The 24,821-nt window shown below is 38.3% G+C and overlaps 1 protein-coding gene across 2 annotated transcripts in view; it reads left to right on the forward strand.

The window, feature by feature from the left end:
• BTBD7 (BTB domain containing 7) overlaps positions 1-24,821 on the forward strand; it is an 84,292-nt gene that overhangs the window by 52,384 nt on the left and 7,087 nt on the right. For both annotated transcript variants that reach the window (XM_041758941.1, XM_041758943.1), the window contains exons 4-10: positions 8,617-8,825; positions 10,549-10,624; positions 14,448-14,608; positions 18,452-18,595; positions 20,133-20,322; positions 22,581-22,759; positions 24,370-24,816. In XM_041758941.1, coding sequence (XP_041614875.1) covers positions 8,617-8,825; positions 10,549-10,624; positions 14,448-14,608; positions 18,452-18,595; positions 20,133-20,322; positions 22,581-22,759; positions 24,370-24,816 — 1,406 coding nt within the window. The remainder of the gene's footprint in view (positions 1-8,616; positions 8,826-10,548; positions 10,625-14,447; positions 14,609-18,451; positions 18,596-20,132; positions 20,323-22,580; positions 22,760-24,369; positions 24,817-24,821) is intronic.

Genomic DNA, 24,821 nt, shown 5'->3' on the forward strand with positions numbered 1-24,821 from the left:
CAATCCGAGTCCTTTTTGCTGTTTCTTCAGTGAGTGAGCTAGTTCCACAATCTCACTGGAGAATCTTGTTTTCTAGGGCCTCTTCTATTCCTCTCATTGTATGGGTATCTCTTCCCATTGCCCCACAAGCTGTGCTGAGGCTGCCTAAAACAAAGGCTTGCTTGCATGAGCTTATCTGCTAAGTAAGCCCCTGTACAGGAGTGTAGGCTCAGAGAGAATGAGATAGAGGAGGAGAGAAAGCAGAAGAGTGGTCTTGGTCTTGGACTGTTTGCCGCTGGAGACACCAGGGTTTCAACCCTGCCAGGATACTCTGAGGAGCTCTGTAAAATCTTTAGAATGGTCCTCCTGAGGAGTAGCAGAGAGGAATATTTATCCAATCAACACTCACAAGTTGCAGAGTCCAAGGACTGGCAGTTAAAAACACTGCAGCACAGATTGACTTGTCTTCTAATTCTTACATGTCTGACTCTCATTTTCTGCCTTGGCTCTGGAATTCTGGTTGCCTGTTTAAAATAGAGAAGATGCAGGGATGATGGTGGAAAACCTTTCTGCCGTGTGCTCTGTATGGATTGGAAGACTGAGGGAGGTAGACAGCAGGAAGCTTCTCAGTGTTTGATGTGTGAAGTACTAAGGATTTGGACAGAGGTTGCATTCCTGGGGATGGAAAATAAAGAGGCTAATCAAAGAGCATCTTGAAGGAAGAATCAGTAGGACGCATCGACTAGTTCTATCTATATGTCAAAGGAGGTGGAGTTGGCAAGCTGATTGAAGATTTCTAGCCTAGAACGGTAGTGTCGATGGACACACAGCTCCCTGATGTTATTTAACATAATCCTTAGAACTCTGATGGGATTATTTCATCCTCTGTATGAGGAAATGAGACTCACAGAGGGTGTGCTCTGATCCTGCACAGGACTCTAAGGGAGAGTCAAGAGTTAGTAAGATAACTGCCCGAATTCAAAGCCTATAAGCTCTTTACACTGTCCTCAGTTCCCTCTCGTTTCATGATTCCATTTCCTTGGGAACTGGAATCAGTTCCATACAGGTTAGTTGAAAAGAATTAAAGAAACTTTTTTCTCAAGCCTACTTGCACTTGAAGTCTTCTAACAGGCCACTGAAGAGCCACCATGCCTGCTGTAAGACCAGCCTTCCTCTAAACTTATTAAACAGTGTGTGTTGCTTAGCAAGCTGTGATCACCCTCCACTGTTCCCTTCACTTCTTTCCCCTTGCCTATGTTCTTCCTCTTCCCACCTCAGCCCCAATATGAAACTCTGAATCTAGAAGCTGATTACATGTTTCCTGATAGACCTGAGTTAGTGAAAAAGTTTCCCACTAGTGCTGGTGGAGGGAGTATGAGAGTGGCAAAAAAGACAAATCCTGACTGTTTTCAGGAAATCTGTATATATTGAAGCTTATTTTATAGTCATCAGAGGAACATAAAGGGGGGAAAATGTTAATAGTAAAAACAGAAAATGGTCCTATTCAACATGCAGCATTTGTATTACTAAATGAACAATCATTTGTATTACTAAATGTCAAATTAATTCGTTGTACTTCATATCTCTGCCTTGATCATTCATGGTGTTTAGCTCACATTTTTAAAAAGAGGCATTTTTGCCAACATTAAGTATCAGAAAGAAAATATTCTGGTAAAAAAAGTAGAAGGGATTAATCAAGTAAGCAGTGGATCTGTAAAATGTAGTTTTCACAAAAGCAAAAAAAAAAAATCATGAAACATTAACTTCATATTTCATCTGCCAATCTCACAACTGCATCATTGAAAATCTACTACCTGAGCAGAATGCATGAGCAGCTTTGAGCCATTCAATGTCTTGCCTATAAATGAGTTTTTCTGTTACAAGGAAATTGGCAAAGGCTTTTGAGTTCATCTAAAAATGTATATGATGTATTAGTCAGTCACTGCTATGTAACAACCAACTGGGGAATCTCAGTGGTATATGACATGAACATGTATTTCCTGCAAATTTCCAGGTCAGCTAAAATTACAAATTTAAGTTTGTAGCATCTGGGGTCATCCTGATTGCCACTGTGGTTTAGCAGAGCTGGCTGGCTCTGTTTCTGCTACTGCTTATTTTCCTCCTATGATCAACAAGCTAGCCACACACAGTATCTTCTTACCATGGCGGTGGCAGAAGGCAAGAGGGCAAGCCCAGTTCCCAAAAGTACTTTTGAAGTTTTTTCTCACATCATATCCACTAACGTTTCATTGGTCAAAGCAGATCTCATGGCCAGTCCCAAAGTCTTGGGCTGGGGATGTGTACTCTGCACATGGGTAGGGGTTGAATCGGAGGACTGGTGTTGGTGAATATGTACAGTGTTGTGCCATATTTGGATAATAGTCTTAAGCACTATATTTCTAGTTTATTTTTTTATTTTTTTTTATTTTATTTTTTTTGTGAGTAAAGGGACAGAAGTTTATTAAGTAAAAATACAGAGAAAGCTCTCAGGAGTGGGAGGGGTCCTGAAAGGGTTGCCCTATTTCTAGTTTAAAAAAAAAAAAAAAGATAAAGTAGGGTGCCTCGGCGGCCCTGTCAGGGTTAAACATCCAACTCGTCGTCTCATGTCAGGTCTTGATTTCAGGGTTGTGAGTTCGGGCCCTGCATTGGGCTGCACACTGGGCATGGAGCCTATTTAAAAAATAAAAAAGATAAAGTAGTCATTCTGATTGTGTATTTGGTTGTCTTTAAAGAAATACAGATACTGTTTTATCTATGGAGTCAGTAAACTCTATAAGAAACCAGAAGAGGGAAAAAGAGTTCCTTCTGAGAGTTTATTAGTACCAAATGGGAGGAAATAAACTTAACCTTCATATATCCTGAAACTGGCATAGAGAAAGAGAAGGAAGTCTAGCCAGAGCAGTGCTTCTCAAAGTATGTCTGTAGTGTGGGAAGTACAGTTACTGAGAGTAAGCATATAGAAACTTTTTGGCAATTTGATATTGCCACAGTATTCAAGCAGCATTTTTACTGGTTTCCACTAAAGTATTGGTCCACGACAGATTAGAAACTTAAAAAGAAAAAAACAAGCAATAACAACTATTTCTTGACCCAAGATAGTTTGAAACATGGCATTCTGCTCACTAGAAGTGAACTAAATAAATAGTTGCACTGCACATAAGTGGACCTTTTGATTTATACTTTGGTCTTGTGGGGTTTGGGTTAGTATGACTTTGTCAGCCACCTTCGATAGTGTGCTGGTAATATTTCTGGACCAATGAGACTGGTCCAAAATTTATCAAGGAAATGACATTGCATGAAGCCTTTTTGCATCTTTCTTGCTGGCCTTTCTCTGCCAGCATCCCTTTGGCCTTGTTGCTGTATTTACATTTTCATTCCAGTATTGATAACTGTGACAAAGTGCAAATTACCACTAATTGAAATCCTTTACTGTAATATGAAAATATTATATTTGACGATATTAGATAAATTTCTTTTTAAAATATACCTTTCAGGGACACCTGGGTGACTCCATGGTTGAGCTTCTGCCTTTGGCTCAGGTCGTGATCCCAGGGTCCTGGGATCGAGTCCCACATCAGGCTCCCTACAGGGAGCCTGCTTCTCCCTTTGCTTGTGTCTCTGCCTCTCTCTCTGTATCTCTCATGAATAAATAAATAAAATCTTTTAAAAAATGAAAGTAAAATATACCTTTCAGCGTTCCAATTTTTTGCCTAATTGCCTTCCTTTCACATTTGTGAGTTAATGTCACCATGTTTGGTATTTATAAGGTGCTTTTCTGCTTATAAGAAGAGTGGTCATAAATGAAAAAGTTCTAAGGAGCATTAATCCATGTAAGACCTAAGTTTAGAGACATAAAAAAGAGGGAAATTTTTTGGCAGGAGGGGAAGGCTATGTTTAGTTAAGTACAACTTGTCTTCTTCTTAGCTGTATGACTTTGAGCAAGTATATTAATCTTTGTGAATCTTAGTTTTCTCATCTGTAAAATGGGAATAATAAAACTACCTCCTTTGAATAGGAGTGCAGAAATGAAATATTCTAAGTATAGACTTGACACATAGTAAGTTTCAAAAGTATTAGCTATTATGTTTGTTTGTTTTAAAGATTTTATTTATTTATTCATGAAAGACAGAGAGAGAGGCAGAGACATAAGGCAGAGGGAGAAGCAGGCTCCATGCAGGAAGCCTGATGTGGGACTTGATCCCAGGACTCCAGGATCACACCCTGAGCTGAAGGCAGACGCTCAACTGCTGAGCCACCCAGGGACCCCCTATTATGTTTGTTTTTAATTGATTAGCTACTAGATGTCAGGCATTGTAGAATGACACAAGGTGGGGGGCCTCCACCCCAAAAGAGCTCTTAGTCTGGTAGAGGATTCAGATAAATATTACAGAAATATAAAATACTATGAGAATTTAATGCTATTGTATATATAGAGAAATAGGCCTTTTTTTTTTAGGTAGGAGGAACACCTGACCTCAGCTTTTGGGGAACAAGATCAAGATAGGGTTTTGAAAGAGGCAACATCTAAGCTAAGTCTAAAAAATGTGGATGAGTTAATAAAGAGAATTAAGAGCATTTCAGAAAAATGGAACAACATATGCAAAGGCCTGGAGGTGAGACAGTTTGTTGGAACTCTAGGAAATGCTAAGTGATGAATGCAATGTAGGCTATGAACAGGAATGGGGCTGGAAAAGTTGGCAATGACCAGACTATCAAGAATATGTAGTTTGGATTTTATCTTGAAGTTATTTGCAAGCTATTGAATAATTTGTTACATATATAATCTAATTTACATTTTAAAAGATCATCTGGCAACAGTATGGAGAACAGATTGGAAGGGAGAAAGATGGGAACTTTTTGAGGCTATTTCAGTGATGCAGGGTTTAGAAAGTATCAGATTCTGAAATGGGGAGGTGGTAGAGTTTCAGGGGAGGGGATGTATTTTTTTTTTTTGAGGGGATGTATTTAAGAATAGAATGAAGAGCATATGATGGTGATTGGATGTGGGCTTCAAGAGAAGGAATCATTAATAGTACTAAGATTGCTGGCTTTGGGAGGAAGCAGGGGTAAGAAGTCAGAGGGGGATACTAGGTTTCTCAGAGGAAACGAATTGATTTGCCTTTAAGAGGTCTGCAGAACATCCCCATGGAACACTCCAATGGGAAGTTGGAGTGAGTCTGGGAGTCAGGAGAGAGCTCTGGGTTGGAACTGTATGTAGACTTTTTTGTAGAGCTTGAACTCACAACCCAAGATCAAGAGTCGCATGCTCCTCCGACATGGCCAGGCACCCCGGAACTGTAATACAGACTTACAAGTCATGAGAATGCTTTGGGAATTAAGGCCATGTGGGCGAGATAATATCACCCAAGAAAGTGTGCAGTAAAAAGAGTGTTGTATTCATAGTGCTTGGCAACTAGGTACTGCAGAATGTTTGAACAAATGAAGAATGTCAAGGGTACCATCTCATTTAAATCTCATAACAACCCTGATTTAGGAGTATAAACTTAGCTTTACAAATGAGAACACTTCAGGCTCAAAGAGGCTAAGGATTTAAGCAAATGACTTTGCTTCTGAAAGGCCAAGGTGGGATTTCAATCTGTTGAAATCAAGCCCACTTTTTCTTATCACATCTCACTTCTTTGAAAACCTCAGAAGTTTAAATATATGATGTTGTTATTAATTCTCTTTTCTTCCCTCTGCCAATATCTTGGTTTCGTAGGATCGTGATACATCTTTTTGAATAACCACTTTTTCTCTAACTTCACATGTTTCATGCCCAAACATATCCATTATATTGCTTTATTCTCCTCCCCTGCCTCCTTTAAAGCAGCAGACTGACAAGTCTTCCTCTGGCTGCTGGCATTCAAGGCTCACCATAAAATCATGCGGGCAGCTTACAGCTTTTCCATATTCCTCACTCTTCATCAGTACATACTCACCTCTTTGGGTGTTGTTTACATGCAGATTCCATTGTGGTGGTCTCCATGTCCTTATCAGAATCTCAGGTTAATATTGAGATTAAGTCAATTAATCTTTAATCTTTAGATTAAGTTACTCTCTCATTGATACTCTGTCACCGCTTTTCTAAAAATGATTTTATCTTTGTGATAGAAGCAACTTGGATGCTATCTAATGTTAGCTCCATATCCAGCATAGGGGTTCTTGGTACTCTATCTCATATGTGATGAGCCATCCTTTGCTCCTATATTTTTCTAGAAGGATCCCTGTTCTTTTTTTGTCAGAGGGGACAAGAGGAAAGCAATCTAACTGTTAGAAATTTCTTAATATTGAGGCAATATCTCCCTTCTTCCAACATCCATTTAACATCCAGGACCTGCCCTTGGAACAGCAGGGAAGTCTGTCATTTCTCCTCTGCCTCATGAAGGTCTGTCAGACATTTAAAGATAGCGGCCTATGGTCTCCCCTCAGGTTTCTCTTCCGTAAGCCTAGTAATCTTGGTTGCTCAGAGCGCTTCTCCTGTTACAGTTCTCAAACTCTCTACTGTTCTTTTGCCCTCCTCTGAGAAATCCTGCGTGTGTCAGTGCCCCTTCTAAAACAGGGCCTGGAACAACAGAACACAGCACCCCACATGACAACAGTGTGACATTGTTCTATTGATTAGGACTCTGCTTTAATCATAAAAGCTTGAGCTTGTTTCAGCTCTACAGCAGCCATATCACAGTTTGTACCCATTCAGCATGGGTTATGGCTGAGGCAGCTCTCCCATCATCTTTTGTGCCGTTGATTTTCTTTCACTAATATATAGAACTTCCTAATTTTCCTGGTTCTATTTCACCTTCATTTTGACCCATCTGTTTAGCCGGTTTTGATCCTGTCATCCAGTGTTTCCCAGTTTTAGATCATCTGAAGATTTTTTTTTTAAGATTTTATTTATTCATGAGAGACACAGGCAGAGGGAGAAGCAGGCTCCATGCAGGGAGCCCAAAGTGGGACTCGATCCTAGAACTTCACGGTCACGCCCTGGGCCGAAGGCAGGCGGTAAACCGCTGAGCCACCCAGGGATCCCCCTCATCTGGAGATTTTTTTTTTTTTAAGATTTATTTATTTATTTATTCATAGAGACACACAGAGAGAGAGAGAGAAAGACAGAGACACAGGCAGAGGGAGAGCCAGGCTCTATGCAGGGAGCCTGACGTGGGACTTGATCCCAGGTTTCCAGGATCACACCCCGGGCTGCAGGCGTTGCTAAACCGCTGTGCCACCAGAGCTGCCCATCATCTGGAGATTTTGAAGCATATTTTCCCCATCTTCATTCAAGTTCTTGATTAACATCACAAAAACAGAGACTCCCCATTCCCATCCCCCAGGTTAATCAGTGCTACTTACAAACAGTTCCGGTAACCACTGTTCTGTCACCCATATACTGCTCTTTATCTTATCTGCAAAGATCTCGTTTGCACACTCAACAAATTTTTATATAGCACCTCCCATGTGCAAGAAGGTGCTAGATATACAGTGAAGACAGCAACCCTGTCTTTTAGAGACTTCATAAAGTGTTTTGTTAAATGCTTTGCAGAAGTCAGGTTACACCATTCTCTATGATAGTCTGGTTATCTGGTACTGTATCAGAAAAGAGAATGAAGCATGACTTCTTGTACCCTGTATTGTCTGCTAATGATCTCATGTCACCTGAAAAAAGGGTAATCAGTCATTACCTTTCACTTTTTGCCTTTCATGGTTTCACAGTAACATTGAACTTTGCAGTCTCTGGAGTTCATTGATGTTCTTTATTTTGGCTGTATCTTTCAAAGCTGTGAGCTCATTAGAGAGCAGCCTCTTTAGTGGTAAATGCCTCTTTTTTCTCCCCCAAATTATCAGGGTTTCTTTTAAACAATTATAAAGAATTTCTGTCCAACTTCAATCATTTTCCCTTCCACAGTTTTTATCACTCAGATTTTACATTTTTTATCTTTATATTTTGAAATGATCTCTCCTAAGGAAAATAGTTGACTATCCTCAGGTTATCTTCACTTTTTTGAGCCCTTACAGTGTCATAATCACTTTCTCCAGAAGCCTGGTTCTTTTCCTTAAACTACTTATTTCTTTTAAATCCACCAGAATTCATCTCAGATGAGCATAAAACTATATTGTCTCTATTCTGAGAGATTAAGCTATCAACAATGCAAATTGTTGTTTTATTAGAACATATATTCTCCTAGTTCATAGAAGATAGCCTACTTGTCTTCTCTATCCGGATAGAGACGGATTCTCTATCCGTCAGGTGTCATCCGTACCCATTCTCTGGCCAATTCCCACAACTGTGTCAGTTTTCCCTTCTCTTCTTTCCCTTATGATCCAGTCCTCTCTGCTGTAATGTCTTACTTTAGGTTGTTGGATTTGCACATAGATACTGATTTTCTTAAACAATTATGAAGATTCTCTGCCTCTTTGTATGGATCTGTCTCTACTGGACAGCAGATTTCCTATAGATGTCATAGTCTATTGTTACCTGTTGTTACCCCATCCTACCAGGTCTTGGTAATTTCTCTTGAAATTTTATTTATCTCCTTGTTCTTTTTTTTACTATTGCTACTTTTAAATATAGTGTCTAACATACTAATGTTCAATAAGGAATATTTATGATTAATCTTAAGAAGTATTTGCCTTCTCTTTTAGGCTGTGAGGATATCATTGCTGAGAGCATCTCATTAGATACCTTAATTGCCATCCTCAAGTGGAGCTCTCATCCATATGGCTCTAAATGGGTACACCGACAAGCTTTACATTTCCTCTGTGAGGAGTTTTCCCAGGTCATGACTTCGGATGTTTTTTATGAACTCAGCAAAGACCATCTGCTCACTGCTATCCAGTCTGACTACCTACAGGTAATCATTTATATATACTTGTCAAAGTGATTGTCATCCATGTGTTCACCAGGGAACCCATCTATACTCTGTTACTCTACCATCTAGGGAGATCAGCCCAGCCAGGTATGCCCTTTTCAGATTTGTACAGGAAAAGCCTTCTGGCTCTCTGGCCCTTTGTGCACTTGCTGCTCTAACTCAGCACTGTGAACAAGTTCTGGTCTCAACCAACTATACACCAATGGGATTGAGGCAGTAGGCGAGGTCAGAAGCATATCCCAACAATGATTTTCGTGGCTTCCATCAATTCATTATCACACTTTCTTGTTTTTGATGGAGTATCAGGTACTTGGACTGTAGACAGTAGCTTACGCAGCACAAAGTAAGAGTAGTATTCAATTTCTGACTACTCAAATGCTTATAAAAATTTAGTGTATGTGTCTTACCAAAATACAGTAATGTTTTGAACTACTTATTTTTAATCAGAAGTAGTTTTTAGCAAATTCTTCTGTCATTGACTTATATGTCAATATAATTTGGTAACTTAAACTAACAATAGATTTAAAATATTGCAAAAAATACTTTGAAGTAACATATGTTCACGTTTAATTTTTTTGGCATTGTTATACGAATTTTATGCCGAAAACTATACAACAGTTTTAATGTTATAAAAATATAAACCCACTGAGCCATTACCTATTTGTTTATATTTATACTAGGAAAATTATAAAATGCTTCCATCCCAGTTAGAAATTCAGTGACGTGGGGATCCCTGTGGCTCATTGGTTCAGTGCCCGCCTTTGGCCCAGGGCGAGATCCTGGAGTCCCGGGATCGAGTCACGTTGGGCTCCCTGCATGGAGCCTGCTTCTCCCTCTGCCTGTATCTCTGCCTCTCTCTCTCTCTCTCTCTCTCTCTCTCTTTGTGTCTGTCATGAATAAATAAATAAAATCTTAAAAAAAAAAATTAAGTGACAAGTTAAATAATCAATGTAGCATCTGTGCTTTGATTGCAATACAAATGATGTCGTAATTGGATTTGATTTATTTAGGATCTTGTGTTCATTAACCTCGTTTCATTGTCCTGATCCAGACTGCATGCATTATGGGGATTAGGATTTGTCAGTTCTCTCAGATTATACTTTAGAAAGTTTTGCATTTCTATTTAGAAAGTAAAAACCTTGGACAGAAGCCTAGATTTGCTCTAAGATTTTCAGTAAAGTACAAAGAATTGAGGGGCACCTTGCCATTTCAGACTGCTTGAAGGGCCCTCACCAGTCAGTAGCATACCTTGTGCAGATTGTAGTTTCTCTGTCAAAACAAGTCTCTGTATCTGTATTTTCTGTTCTTGCAACAGAATCACTTGGTATCTATATACATTTACTTTCATCTATTCATCTCTTCCTATCCCAAGAAGAATTTAAGGCAGCTGTATAGAGACCATATAGTAGAATAAAGTAAGTTTAAAATAGGTGAAGAGAATAGGATAAAGAAAAAATAAAGATGAAAGCAAGAATAAAAAATTTAGTTGGAGCCAAGAGGTAAGTTACTGGACAAAACACATGCAAAGCAGTTGTGTGTTTGCTGCTGGTGGACCTCAGCTTTAGTGGAACATTTCAAACAGCCAGTGTAGCATGAAATGTGGTAAGTTGCATACTGTGTGTACATTACGACCTAGGAAGTCATTAATGAAATTTGCCATTTGTCTAATTTCACTAAAATGAATATAAATCATTTTTTATTCTAGGCAAGTGAACAAGATATCCTTAAATATCTGATTAAATGGGGTGAGCATCAATTGATGAAAAGAATAGCCGACAGAGGTAAGCTTACAAAATCAGTTTATACTGTAAGTTTTTTTATTCAGAGGCATGCTGTGTGTCAGTCTTGACAGTAGCCACTATTACCTGCTGGAAATAGAAATGTTTATGATATGTAAAATCCTTTAGCGGAGAAGGGTATACTTTATTAGAAACAAATATACCAGAAAATTTTATTTTACAATTTTAAAAGTGTACCTTTAATGTTATCTATGTGCTAATAAGAAATGTTTACTGATTTATAGAAGTATTAGAGTAAAAAATTTCATTTAATGATTAAAATATTACAAAAGCATATTGCTGATGGAAATGTTTAGGAATTATCTATGTGCTAATAATAAATGTTTACTGATTTATGCAAGTATTAGAGTGAAATTTTTCATTTAATGATTAAAGTATTACAAAAGCATATTCCTGATGGAAATGTTTAGGAATTAGATAGTAATGTGTGTATAACATTTTAAATATACTAAAAACTACTGACTGAATTGTATACTTTAAAATGGTTAAAATGGTGAGGTTTATGCTAACTTTACCTCAATTAAAAAAATGTATGACTGATCTCCCCACCTCCCACCCTGGCCCAAAAAGCATGCTTGTTTATTTTTAAATTTTGTGGAAGGTAGGGACACCTGAGTGGCTCAGCGGTTGAGTGTCTGCCTTTGACTCAGTGCCTGATCCTGGGGTCTGGGATACAGTCCTGCATCGGGCTCCTTGCAGGGCCTGCTTCTCCCACTGCCTGTGTTTCTGCCTCTGTGTGTGTGTGTCTCATGAATAAATAAATAAAATCTTTAAAAGAAATTTTTTTGTGGAAGGTAAAGGAAAAATAATGCTTTTGGATGGCTTCCAACTGGGGATACTGCAGAAGAGGTAGAAACATTGCACGCATGCTCCTTCCCTCAGAATGTTTGTATGCCTCTATATAGCAAATCCAAATCAAAACATTTCCTTTCAAAACATTTTAACTAGAAAAATTAAATAGAGATTTCTTTTGCCTGTCATTTCTTGATGGCTTTTTTAGATATACTTTTCATACCATGAAGTTCACCTATTTATAAGGTGTTCAAGTTGGGACACCTGGGTGGCTAAGTCGGTTAAGCTTTTGACTCAGGGATTGGGCCCCACATTGGGCTCCTTGCTCAGCAGAGAGCCTGCTTCTCCCATTCCCTCTGCTACTCCTCCTGTTTATGCTTAACTCTCTCTCTGTCAAATAAATAAATAAAATCTTTTTTAAAAAGTGTTTAGGTCAATGATAAATTTTTAGTGCATTTATAGGGTTTGTCTGTCATGTTTTAAAATACATAAAAATTTCAAGCTAAATCTGACTTTCAAAACCTCTAATTTCTCCTACTAATTTATTTCTCTATGGCCTGCAAAAGCCTTTTAGTAATTCTCAGATAAGAATTGTGTTGAAGGGCAGCCCCAGTGGCTCAGCGGTTTAGCGCCTGCCTTCGGCCCGGAGTGTGATCCTGGGGAACCAGGATCAAGTCCCACGTCAGGCTCCCTGCATGGAGCCTACTTCTCCCTCTGTTTGTGTTTCTGCCTCTCTCTCCCAATCTCTCTCTCTCTCTCTTTCTGTGTCTCTAATAAATAAATAAAATCTTAAAAAAAAATAGAATTGTGTTGAATATTAAAGCCACTAGTTTTAATTTAGGTCTTTTTGAAATGCCGATATACCATCTGTCTTTACTTGCAGACTCTGTATTTGCAAATTCACCTACCTGCTAAAATTTATTTATAACCCCAAAACCAGTACCCACAACACTTTCATGGTCAACTACAGACATGCTCAGAGTGACAAAACATTAGAGTCCCCTGATGCACGTATTCCCAGCTTCGGGTGGAACAGGGTGCCGCTCTGCTTTCTCATTTCACTTCTCATACTGCAAACAAGTGTCCTTTTCATTCCATTCAGTGCCAAGTTTTTCATATTTTATGGGTGGGTGTTGTTTTTGGTGACCTCACTGATCCAGCTGGCCTCCCATTATAACTTTTAGTGCTGTATGGTATTTCCAGGCACAGGAAGGCTGTGATGTCCCTTCACAGAGAAACTAGGAGTTAAATTCAGCTTCATTCAGATATGAGTGGCAGTGCTTGTTTACTGCGAGGGCAAATCAACAATATATAGTAATAAGGTGTCTTTAAACAGAAACACACCTAAAACAATGTTTTGTCTTGACCAGGTAATAAAACTGGAACCAGAGGCTTATAGGAATCTCACCCTGTGTTTCCCTTAGGAGCAGTGGTTAAGTGTTTGCTGATTGTTGACAGTGACTTTATTATAGAACAGGATTCCTCCAACAACAAGAATTAATTTTATATGATGCTGCATAATCATTGTAGGCCATAGGCTTGTTCACTGGTGTAAGGTTGGTTATGATAAAATGCCATGTTTATTTTGAGCAGATAATGAGCATCCTTGATAAGATTTCCCTTAAATAGTAGTTTCCCGATGGGGTTGGAGCAGAAGGCTCTTCCAGGAATGAGCAGGAACCTGAGCATACCAGGCAGCTCTTTTCAGCCTCCTTTCTGTATAAGGTTCTGCCCTTACCCATTACTTACTTGGGAGTTTTATGTAAGATTTCATATGAAAACAGGATGCCACTATTTTAAGGGGGGAAAAATTTTTTTTCAAAAAGCAGTGCTTTGTATAATAAGTATGAAGCCAAATCATAGCAAGGCAAGGAAAAAAACCCTTTTCCACATGCTTGCAACAATTTTATGTTGAATGATGCCAGAAGAAGCTTAGCTTCTCAAAAACAATTATTTCTTATCTCTCTATCCATATATCTATCACATGATTTAAGGGAAATACTTGTTTGCCTATAGAGTGTTTGCAAAAAATACAGCACTTATATTTGGGAATGATAAGGATCTTTTTAAAGAAAAAATATATGACCACTAGATTATAGATATGATTAAGGATTCCCAAAATTTTAGTAATTTTTGTTTTCCACTCAATGTTGTAAGCTCATATATACTTAAGATCTTCTTCTTTCATTGATACCTAATGAAGAAAACCTTTACTCTCTGCTCTGGACAGTGGGAATATATTTTGTGTCAGAGATCAAAGTGTTCACTTTTATGCGGTAACATTCCCATATTAGGGAGATTTAGGAGACTATCATAAAAATCAGTTAAATACAGTGCACATTAGATTTCACTTTAAAAAAAAGATTTTAGTTATTTGAGAGAGAGAGCAAAAGTGCACAAGCAGGGGGAGTGAGGGTGGCAGGGTATAGAGAAGCATAGACTCCCCACTGAGCAGGGAGCTCGATATGGGGCTCCATCCGAGGACCCTGGGATCATGACCTGAGCCAAAGGCAGATGCTCAACTGACTGAGCCATCCAGGTGCCTTAGTTTGCTGCTTTAGATACCAGGTAATTGGTATTTTATTAAATTGCTGGTAAACATAGGGTAGCCTAATCAGTATCCTGATAACCCAGAGTTACCGGAAATAGCATTTGCCATGTAATGCCCTTAATTGTACTAAAAACTGGTCACAGCAGTGTAAAAGCTTAAGAAAAAGCCCTTGGTCAAACTAGATTTTAATAGATTGTCATCTTTTCTCCTTTGTGTTAGTATGTGGAAAAGAATTCTTCTTATTCTTTAGTGCAAAACAATAAAAAAAAAAAGTTATACTGTTGACATGCTTTATCTTTGTAGAAGAACATCTCTATTAAGAAAACTTAAGACACAAAAGTAATTTATAATCTTTTTTAAAGCAGATGCACTTAAGTATAAAGCATGTTACCAAAAGTGTACTAGAGAAAAAAAGGTAAAAATTTGGATTTGGTAGGAGACTTGTCATTTTCTGTCTCATAGAGCCAAACTTACTAAGTGGCACTGCCCATAGTGTAAACAGAAGAGGCGTAAAAAGACGAGACCTAGACATCGAAGAGCTTAGAGAGATCCTTTCTTCTCTCTTACCTTTTGTGCGAATTGAACATATCTTACCTATAAACAGTGAAGTCCTAAGTGATGCGGTAAGTACATTTGTTCATTTATCTTTCGGAAAAGAAAATGCGCCAAAATGTAAAGACTTCTTTTTTTTTTATCATTTTACGTAATTTCTACTAATAAAATATTGTGAATCCACAAAGTCCATGAGAACAGAGACAGATGTGTGTTTTGTACCATATTGTGTCCCTCATGTTGGCCAATGGCACAAATAAATCCTTGGTGAATGAGAGTTAAGTGGGTAGAGCCGTCTTACTTTTGCAAAAGATAGTGTAGGAGGAGTTACTTCAGCCATTTGTCAGTGTAGATCAAGTAGATCCTGTTCACAAAGAAAAGGGTAGAAATTACCTCTGGAGACTTTTTAAACACAGCAGTAAATCAGGGAGAAGAGAAGGGTTCAGTGTGAAAGGGATGACTGGATATTATGATCGTATTTCAGTTAAAAATTAATGGGGCTGATCATATTACTTTCATAGCTTTTTTAAAGTGAATTTCTTAAACTAATAGAATTGCTTGAATTAATGGATGTGAAAAATAAGTATTATAAATATTACTTGTTCACACATTGATCTATAACTTTATTGCAATGCTTATAGACAATTTTTTCAGCTGCTCAGAAACATAAAAATCATCTGGAAAAAAACTGATAAGAATTTTTTTTTCATTGCATGTGACTGTTTCATTTATTTATTTTCTTTCCAAGTTTTTGTTGAAATTCCAGTTAGTTATCATACAGTGTAATATTTGTTTCCGGTGAGGAATTTCATGATTCATCACTTATATACAACACCCGGTGCTCATCACAACAAGTGCCCTTCTTAACCCGCATCACCTGTTTCCCCTCTCCCCCTTCTACCTCCTGTCTGGTTAGCTTCACTTTGTTCTCTGTTAAGAGTTTGTTTTTTGGTTTTCCTCCCTCCCTCTTCCATATTCATTTGTTTGTTTGATAAGAATTTTTTTTAAGTTCTGTAAAGCGAATATAATGAAGGAAGGATAACTATTCCAGAATTTAAAATATATTTTAAAACTCTAGGGATGGGGCAGCCCGGGTGGCTCAGTGGTTTAGCGTTGCCTTCGGCGAATATAATGAAGGAAGGATAACTATTCCAGAATTTAAAATATATTTTAAAACTCTAGGGATGGGGCAGCCCGGGTGGCTCAGCGGTTTAGCGTTGCCTTCGGGGTGTGATCCTGGAGACCCGGGATGGAGTCCCATGTTGGGCTCCCTGCATGGGGCCTGCTTCTCCCTCTGCCTGTGTCTCTGCTTCTCTCTCTCTATGTGGGTCTCTCATGAATAATAATAATAATAAGTAAAATTTAAAAACTCTAGGGATGCCTGTCTGGCTGAGTTGGTAAAGCACATACCTCTTGATCTCAGGGTTGTGAGTTCAGGGCCCACATTGGGCCCAGAGCTTTAAAAAACAAAAACAGAAACAAAAAAAAAAATTCTGATCTGTGATGCTAGCAAAACAGACAAGACCAAATAGCCCAGAAAAAAATCCTCATTAAAAAAAAATTCCTCATTAATATATAAGAATTAAATATATCATAATCTATCAGAAATTAGTGAATCATTGTGCTGGACTAGATGGTGAGCTAGGGGGGAATTTGTTTAAAGTTAAACCCTCATTTCACTTGCACACAAAATTAATCGCTATTAGATTGCAGAATTAAATATTAAATTGAAACATGGGAAAACTAGAAGAAAATAATTAAATATTTATATTTCTAATTAGAAAAAAGTTTCAGTCTCACTAGTAATCACACACCGAAGAAGGCAAAGTAAAACCATAGGTTACCATTTTTTTCACCTATTAAGTCACTGTTTTTATTTTAGTAGGAATTATCTTTTTTTTCCAAGATTTTATTTATTTATTTGAGATAGAACAAGACAGAGTGAGAGAGAGCTGGGTGAGGGAGCAGAGGGAAAGGGAGAAGCCGAGCAGGAGCCTGACATAGGGCTTGATCCCAGGACCCTGGGATCATGACCTCAGTGGAAGGCAGACACTTAACCATCTGAGCCACCCAGGCGCCCCAAGTCAGTATATTTTGAAATAATATTACCATCCCATAGGGGAAGTATAGCTGGTACATTAGTAGCATATCCTTAAATATTTGGAAACTGCTAGAATGTTTAATAACAGAAAAAATAAAAGTAAACTGTAGTACACTACTCAGAATATTTTGCTGCCCTGAACAATGATTATAAAGACTAATATAGCAACAATGAAAAATGCTAATGATAGAATATAATTTCAGAAAGAATAATGCAAACTAATGTATTTTTATGTATTCTAGAATTCAGTTATGTAAAAATCCATTGAAAAAGACTGACAGGAAAAATAAAAAAAAAAAAAAAAAAAAAAGAAAAAGACTGACAGGAAATATATCAGCATTATTACAGTTAGAGTAGGTTAGAGTTATGAGCTTTTCTGCTTTTAATACTATCTAATGCTGTATTTTATTAGTTAAAAACAATTTTAACTAATGGAAGAATTAACAAGAGTAATATTAGACACAAAACAATGTTGAGGGCAGCCCCAGTGGTGCAGCGGTTTAGCGCCGCCTGCAGCCCAGGGCGGGATCCTGGAGACCCTGGATCAAGTCCCACGTCAGGCTCTCTGCAAGGAGCCTGCTTCTCCCTCTGCCTGTCTCTCTCTCTCTCTCTCTCTCTCTCTCTCTCTGTCTCTATGAATAAATAAATAAAATCTTTAAAAAAATGTTTAGTTTTTGTTTTGCCTGTTTGTTTTACAATATTTGGTTTTGTTTAAAACATGGGACACAAGCCAAATTGAACCCTGAATTTGGTTTAGAAAAATAACTTAGAACTTTGTTTAGTAGACTTAGAAAATACATATCTCTATTCTTAATTCTGTGCTTCACACAGAAGTCCCTGGTGAAAGTTTGCTAATAATGGCTGTTAAGCATAAAACACTCCTAGTGTGTGCTAAGCACTATGCATTACTGTCATTAATCCTCACAACCACTTTATGAGCTGTAGGTATTTGATTTATTTTCTCCTAGCATACACGAGGAAACAACAGGGCCACCACATTTAGTCATGCAGGGTCCCATCTCCAGGGCAATCTGGGAGCCCTTTAAAGTCAGGTCTAGCCTAAAAGGACATATCCATGGTCATGTACCTGTTAAATGGGGAGTTTGAGATTTGTGTCCAATCTGCCTCCCCAAGAGTTCCTTTCCCTTAACCACCAGGCAGACCACGTGCATCCTTGTATTGTAGATACAGGCCCAAGAAGATGTTCTTGTTTTGTCTTGGGCGGGGCGTGGAATGGGTATGGAATCCTCTAGATGAGTAAGTAAAAAAAGGTAGAAATTGGTTTTCATTGAAAGTTCTGAAAGCTAATCCAACTAATTATATTTTTAATTACTATAGCTCTTGTTTTAAAAACATCATTCCTGGGAATCCCTGGGTGGTGCAGCGGTTTAGCGCCTGCCTTTGGCCCAGGGCGTGATCCTGGAGACCCAGGATCGAATCCCACGTCGGGCTCCCGGTGCATGGAGCCTGCTTCTCCCTCTGCCTGTGTCTCTGCCTCTCTCTCTCTCTCTCTCTCTCTCTCTCTCTCTCTCTCTCTGTGTGTGTGTGTGTGTGTGTAACTATCATAAATAAATAAAAATTTTTTTAAAAACTTTAAAAAAAATAAAAACATTCCCCTATATAAAGAAAAGTGGTATATTGTAGTACCTCTTTATTGCTGAGTCTTTTAAATAATCTCAAACATTTGGAGTATTTTGAAATTTCGTGTATATTCCTAAGTTTTCATGATTTATAGGTGTAATTATTTTTCATCTTAGTAGTATTCTAGGTCTACATAAATCATTAGTTCATCTAAAAAAATTTTTTTTTCAAGATGAAAAGAGGCTTGATTAGTACTCCTCCATCAGATATGCTTCCTACAACAGAAGGTGGAAAGTCCAATGCTTGGTTACGGCAAAAAAATGCTGGAATATACGTTCGTCCTCGACTATTCTCTCCCTATGTGGAGGAAGCAAAGGTAATGAAAACCATTTTAAGATACTGGAATACATTTTATGAACTATAAGCACAAAGATACTCATTGTGGTATTGTAAAAGTATATAGAAGTCACCTAAATATCCAATAATAGGGAAAGTGAAATAAACTCTAGTGTGACTACTCATGAGAATAGTTTTCTGAAATGTTTAATTATCAAGCATGTTTTTATAACTTAGGTCATGTTGAATTGCATTTTTCATTTTTCTCATCTTAGTTGCATTGCAAATTGTTAATTTGGAAAAAAATTAATTTAACTGAAATTATTATCAGTATATTGTGATCTTCAAGATGGGAAAAATGTTCTAAAAGAAGATTGCACACATTTTGTCTTTATTAAACTAAAGAAATGACATGATTTCTTGTAATGTGTTTCTGTACAGAGTGGCTGACTGTTGGAAATTTTATTTAGTTTTAGAATAAGTGCACAAAACTAAGAGAAAATTTCAGGCTTATTAAGTAAATTGTGTATCATAATATGAAGAACTCCAAGAAAATGTGGTAATGTAAAAATGGAATACTGTGATATTTATTAGCTATATTTGGCCATTAGAACTTTGCGATGGACTTTTGAGGAACTCTTTGAAAGTCAGAAATCACCCTTAAGCTTTGTGAAACAAATTAACAGGCAAAATGTTGTGTTTGGATATAGAATGAAGTTACCTTAATTTTTTTCTCATTTTGATGTTTAGAGCTCCTCCTAGCTTAAGTTATGTAAAAGGATTTGTGAGAATTTTATTGGCTAGGTGGATAATCTACCTCTTACTGAGTGATTGACAATATAAATAGTCCAAAATAGGAAAAAAAACTAAATGATTGGGTCTGGTGTTTTGGAAATAAGTTCAGTGCTTAACAGCATGCAAGTAGCAGAGGCCTTTAGCAGAGGTTGTATATGGTAAACAAAGGTCTGTAAGAAATGACCCTGCATTCTCCTCTGTCTCAGAATGGGGCAGAGGGGAGCTAATCACATAGTCCTCCTGGGACTTCCTGTTCCCCGACAGCTGAACCCACACATCAGTAGGTAATTGCCCTCAGAAAATGTGGAAGAGGTTTATACATTACATCATTTTGACCACTCTGCAGTTTGTTGAGATTCGTCTGAAACTAAACAGTTGGGTTTATATAGGTCTGTTGAATTTAAAATTGATCTTCAGTATTTTGTGTTTTGACCATTTCATGTTGGATCTGATACTTAGCCCATGTATAGATTGTTTTCCTTCTAGTAACTTTAGGTATAATTTACTTCTGAATAATTTTATACCTTCCTTCAAATTTTGAATACTTTAATTAAAAGCAAACAACCAGAAGACAATTATTTCTTTTCAAAGATGATACAGAAAGATTCTTTAAAAATTAAAGAAGTAGGGGTTCTTTCTCCTTTCACTATTAATTTTAAGCTTCATACACTGAAAACAATAAACTAGTTCCTTTTTTATATGATAAAGGTTATAATCTTTCTCCAAACATGATTTCCAGAGATGAGTTGATGGATTCTCTTAATACTGAATTGTTATTTCAGTCAGTGCTGGACGAGATGATGGTTGAGCAAACAGATCTTGTGCGTTTGCGAATGGTTAGAATGTCCAATGTGCCAGACACACTTTACATGGTCAATACCGCTGTACCACAGTGCTGTCACATGATGAGCCACCAGCAGATCAGCAGTCACCAGTCAAGCCCTCCTTCAGTCGTAGCCAATGAAATTCCAGGTGAGGCAGTAGCTTTGTGTCAGGCATTTATATTTAAATGATTAATCTGATCATTTTTGTAGCCTTTTTACATGTGCTAACTCTCTCTGCTTTCCAATGCCCATTATGCATTGTTCTAATTAATACTTAATAAGCTAGGGTTTTTGTTTCATATTTTATTTTCCTGTAACAAGTATGTACTTGTTTTCTGGTTAGCCCAGGATTTCTCAACCATGCCATCCTGACATAATTCTTTGTTGAAGGGCCTGACCTGCACACTGTAGATAGTTCAGCAGCAGCCCTGGCCTATACTCACTAGATGCCAGTAGCATGTGTGTGCAAAAACACACGCACACACATCCTTTATGACAACTTTTTGGAAACATTTTTCTGTTTCTAGACATTGCTAAATATGCTGTGTGGGGTAAAATCGCTTCCTGTTGAGAACCACTAGTTCAGAGGAATTCAGATTTTTCATATCCATAAACCATTGCTCACATAAGACTCTTTGAGGAGAGTTGTAAACTTGTATATTTGAGTCTAGGCTTGTGCCCCCAAATGTGATCACTGTTGGTTTCCTAGAGATCCATTCAGCCTCCCAGGATCTGCTCTGTGAATTCTGTTGTAGTACATACAGGCTTATGTCATGACTTTGAGAAAAGTGACCATAGATAGAGATACATAACTGTTACACCCAAAAATTTCTGAGCATCAGTTAATGTTGATTTTAACCAAAGGGCTCTAGTGTTAGTTTTTAAGGTAAGAAAATCCACAGTGATCTGGGGGTCAGAAATTTATAGCTCTTGCCAATTACCACTGGAAGATTCAAAAACATCAGCAAACTATAGCATTATTAGAAATGGTATCATTCATTTTCTGCTTATAAATGTTTCAATTAAGGACAAATAGAAGAATAACAACTTTTAATTGAACACATATATTTTATTCTGGGACTAATGTCTGTTCAGTTGTTGGCCTTATCAGATTTGGCCACTACTGACAAAACACTGACAATCATTTATTTAAAGTATACATTGGACAACAGAAGAGAAATATCACTAATAGCTGATTTGTGCAGATATTGAAGCTATGGTCACTAGCCCGGTTTTTATCAGCTTGAGTTAATACAATTGAATAGCGGCATAATTTAATCTTAGAACTGAATCTAAAAAGCCCAGAGATGTTCACAAGAAGACTTGGCTTTGTTGTCTTATTTAACAAGACCCGGTCCTATTCTGGTGTTCTCTGATTCTTCTCTCTTCCTTGCCCACCTCACTCTAAAGAAGACAATATAGCCTCTTGGAGAAGACTCATGGGCTCATATTTCTGGCTCTGCCACTTTATTTGTGTGACTTTTGACAAGATAACTTCCCAGAGCATTAATTTCCTTGTCTACAAAATGGATATATCTCCTTTCTAGGGTTGTTATGAAGATTTGAGGAAGTACTGTGAGTAAGATGCTTAGGAGTTTGCTTGGCACAGAGTAAGCACTCAGTGAGTGGTAGCTTGCCTTTCCCCAGAAAAAAGAGCCGGTGGCCAGTCTGGTCAGTTTGTTTCTTAGATATTTGTAGACTGTGTCCCCTATTCCTCAGCCCCCTGTTACAGCCTTAGTCTAGGTTCCTAACTGCTCTTCCTGCCTCTAACCTTACTCCCACTCTGGCTTTTACACCAGGACTCAGCAGACATTTTCTGGTAGGGCCACTTGGTAGATATTTTAGGCTTTGTGGGCTCTGCAGTCTCCATCAAAGCTACTCAACTCTGCCATCAGAAGCAGCCACAGACACTGCCTGAACGAGTGGATGTAGCTGTGTGCCAGTAAAACTTTATTTACAAACTAGGCCGCAGGCTTGGTTCAACCTCCAGGATGTAAATTCCTTATGATATGCTGGGTCATTTGTGATCTGCTCCTACCTATCTGTCTCGCCTTCTCTTAATACTCTTCCTGCTCGTACCTTTGAACCCTAAGTTCTACTAGTGGTACCAGCTGCTCATGCCATGCTGTCTGTCACCTGCCTGTTTGACATATGCCTGGTCCTTCTGCTTGAGACACATGCCTTCATGCTACTTTACCTGACTGGTTTTCTCTCATTTTTCGAGACTCCATTCAGGGTCCCCCTTCTCTAGGCAGCATATAAGTTACTATGTTTCCAGGAAATTAAAAGGCTATCACCAAATATTTAAGAAGATTCTAAGCAGAACACATGCTTTCTTTCTCATGCTCAGTGGGTGGGTTTTCATGCAGCTCAGATATTTTGCCTACCAACTTTTTCTTTTTTCAGTTCCTCGTCTCCTCATTATGAAAGACATGGTCAGGCGTCTGCAGGAACTACGGCATACTGAGCAGGTGCAGAGAGCCTACGCACTCAACTGTGGAGAAGGTGCCACGGTCAGCTATGAGATACAGATTCGAGTGTTAAGAGAATTTGGTCTTGCGGACGCTGCTGCTGAGCTCTTACAGGTGGGATGGCTTTTGACAATGTGTGATAGGGAGCCTTGATCATTGTGCAGACAGTAGTTCAGACATCTTAAGGAGCCCTCACAGCATGTGCATCTGTTTCTTAGCACATGCCCTTTCACTGCCTTGAGGGTCTGTGATAGCCTGGAAGTCGTCCTCTGTACCCCCACCCCCACTCCCAACCACCGCCTCCCAGGTAGAGGCGGTGTGTAGAGTGGATGGAGATGGAGCACACAGATTTTGGAGGGAGAGCTGAATTTATATCTTGGCTCTGCTGCTTATCAATTAGTTAGTTAACCGGGGCCAACCACATAAGCACTCTGAATATCAGTTTCCTCACCAGTAGAATGGATGTTGTGAAGATAAGAGGTGCTGTATGTAAGCAACTGTGTCTCCGGTGCCTAATAGGCTTGCTAAAAGTTAATAGCATGCATCCTCATCAAAGGTGAAAGAAGAAGTAGGAAATTCTGACCCTCCACTGCTCTCTGTCCCCCATTGGGTCTCTAGGTTTCAGTTTGTGGCCTACTACCAGACTTAACAGATCTGCCAGGTGCCCTTCTTCTTCCTCTCTCCTCCATGTAATAAAAATGTTTTTGCATGAAGTTACAAATCCTGTAGGCATGAGAATCAAGGAATGAATTTTTTTTTTAATAAGCAGGGGGAAAAAACCTAATTTCTTACCAAGTACAAAAGCAGTAGCGTCAGTTTTGCAATGAAGAAAGAACGTGTAAAGTAGTCTGTTCACAGCCGCTAAATCAGAGCCTAAAATAAAATTTAATTTTGTCTGGTTAAGTGATTGAAATTTTTTTTTTTTTTTTTTTTTTTTTTTTTGCCACTGACTCCAGACTTCTTTAGCCTGAGTATTCAAAGAGGAATGTAGTGTGGTGTTTCTAGGCAGGGCAGCAGGCCGTTCTTGATTTTTATTTTTTACCATGGTTTCCATCCCTGAAATAGAGTCTTGTTTCCTATTCCTTTCTTTCAAGCCTTCGCCATTCTAAATTGTATCTTAACTTGATATCTTAAATTGTATAAAAGTTTTATAAGTTAATTACTATATAGTGTTTATCAAAATACTAATCAAACTGAGTGATATGTAATAAACAGGTAAGGATTAGTATTTTATAGGTTTTATTTCAGAGTGCAATGCTTTGTCAGAAAATTCTAGGAAGATCCTCACTTGTATGCCTTTTTTTCCTTTGGTATTTAATTTTATTTTCTCAGCAAAGACATATTTGAATTAAGTTTTATTTCCTACTTTTGCATTATCACATAATCTTGCAAGGGATTACTGACCTGCTTGCTGGAATATTTAGTTAAACAGCTCTCCTTGATAGCTCTGTCTTAGGCTGCAGAGACTCTGCTGTATCCTTTTGTGCTGTTATTAATTTTTCCTTGGGCTTCTGGCCTAGAGAAATATGTTGTGCCTTTTTCTCTTGCCAAATGTATGTTTATTGCCATCCTTTTTTTTTTTTTTTCAAGATTTTATTTTTAAGTAATCTCTACACTTAATGCAGGATCTCATTTAACGCTCTCAGCCTGTAAATTTCTATCTAGGAAATTTGCTAATAAATGTCCTTTTTGTTTATTTGTTTCTTTGTTTAAATCTTTCTTAGAATCCTCACAAGTTCTTTCCGGATGAACGCTTCGGGGACGAAAGTCCACTCTTGACAATGAGACAGTCTGGGAGATGTCGAGTTAACAGCACCCCCACTGCAGAAACCATGTTTACAGATCTGGACTCTTTTGTGGCCTTCCATCCACCCTTGCCCCCACCACCACCTCCATACCACCCCCCAGCCACCCCAATCCATAACCAACTCAAAGCAGGCTGGAAACAAAGACCTCCCAGCCAGCACCCTTCACGCTCATTCTCTTATCCTTGTAATCATTCACTGTTTCACTCCAGAACAGCCCCTAAAGCTGGTCCCCCTCCAGTCTACTTGCCAGGTGTTAAAGCAGCAGCACCTGATTGCACCAACACCACAGGACTAGGGAGACAGACAGTGGCCGCTGCCGCCGCCACCACCACCTCAGCAACAGTAGCATGTGAGAAACAAGTGGTAAG

The sequence above is a fragment of the Vulpes lagopus genome, chromosome 6, assembly GCF_018345385.1.
Source record: "Vulpes lagopus strain Blue_001 chromosome 6, ASM1834538v1, whole genome shotgun sequence".
In the NCBI taxonomy this organism is placed as follows: Eukaryota; Metazoa; Chordata; class Mammalia; order Carnivora; family Canidae; genus Vulpes; species Vulpes lagopus.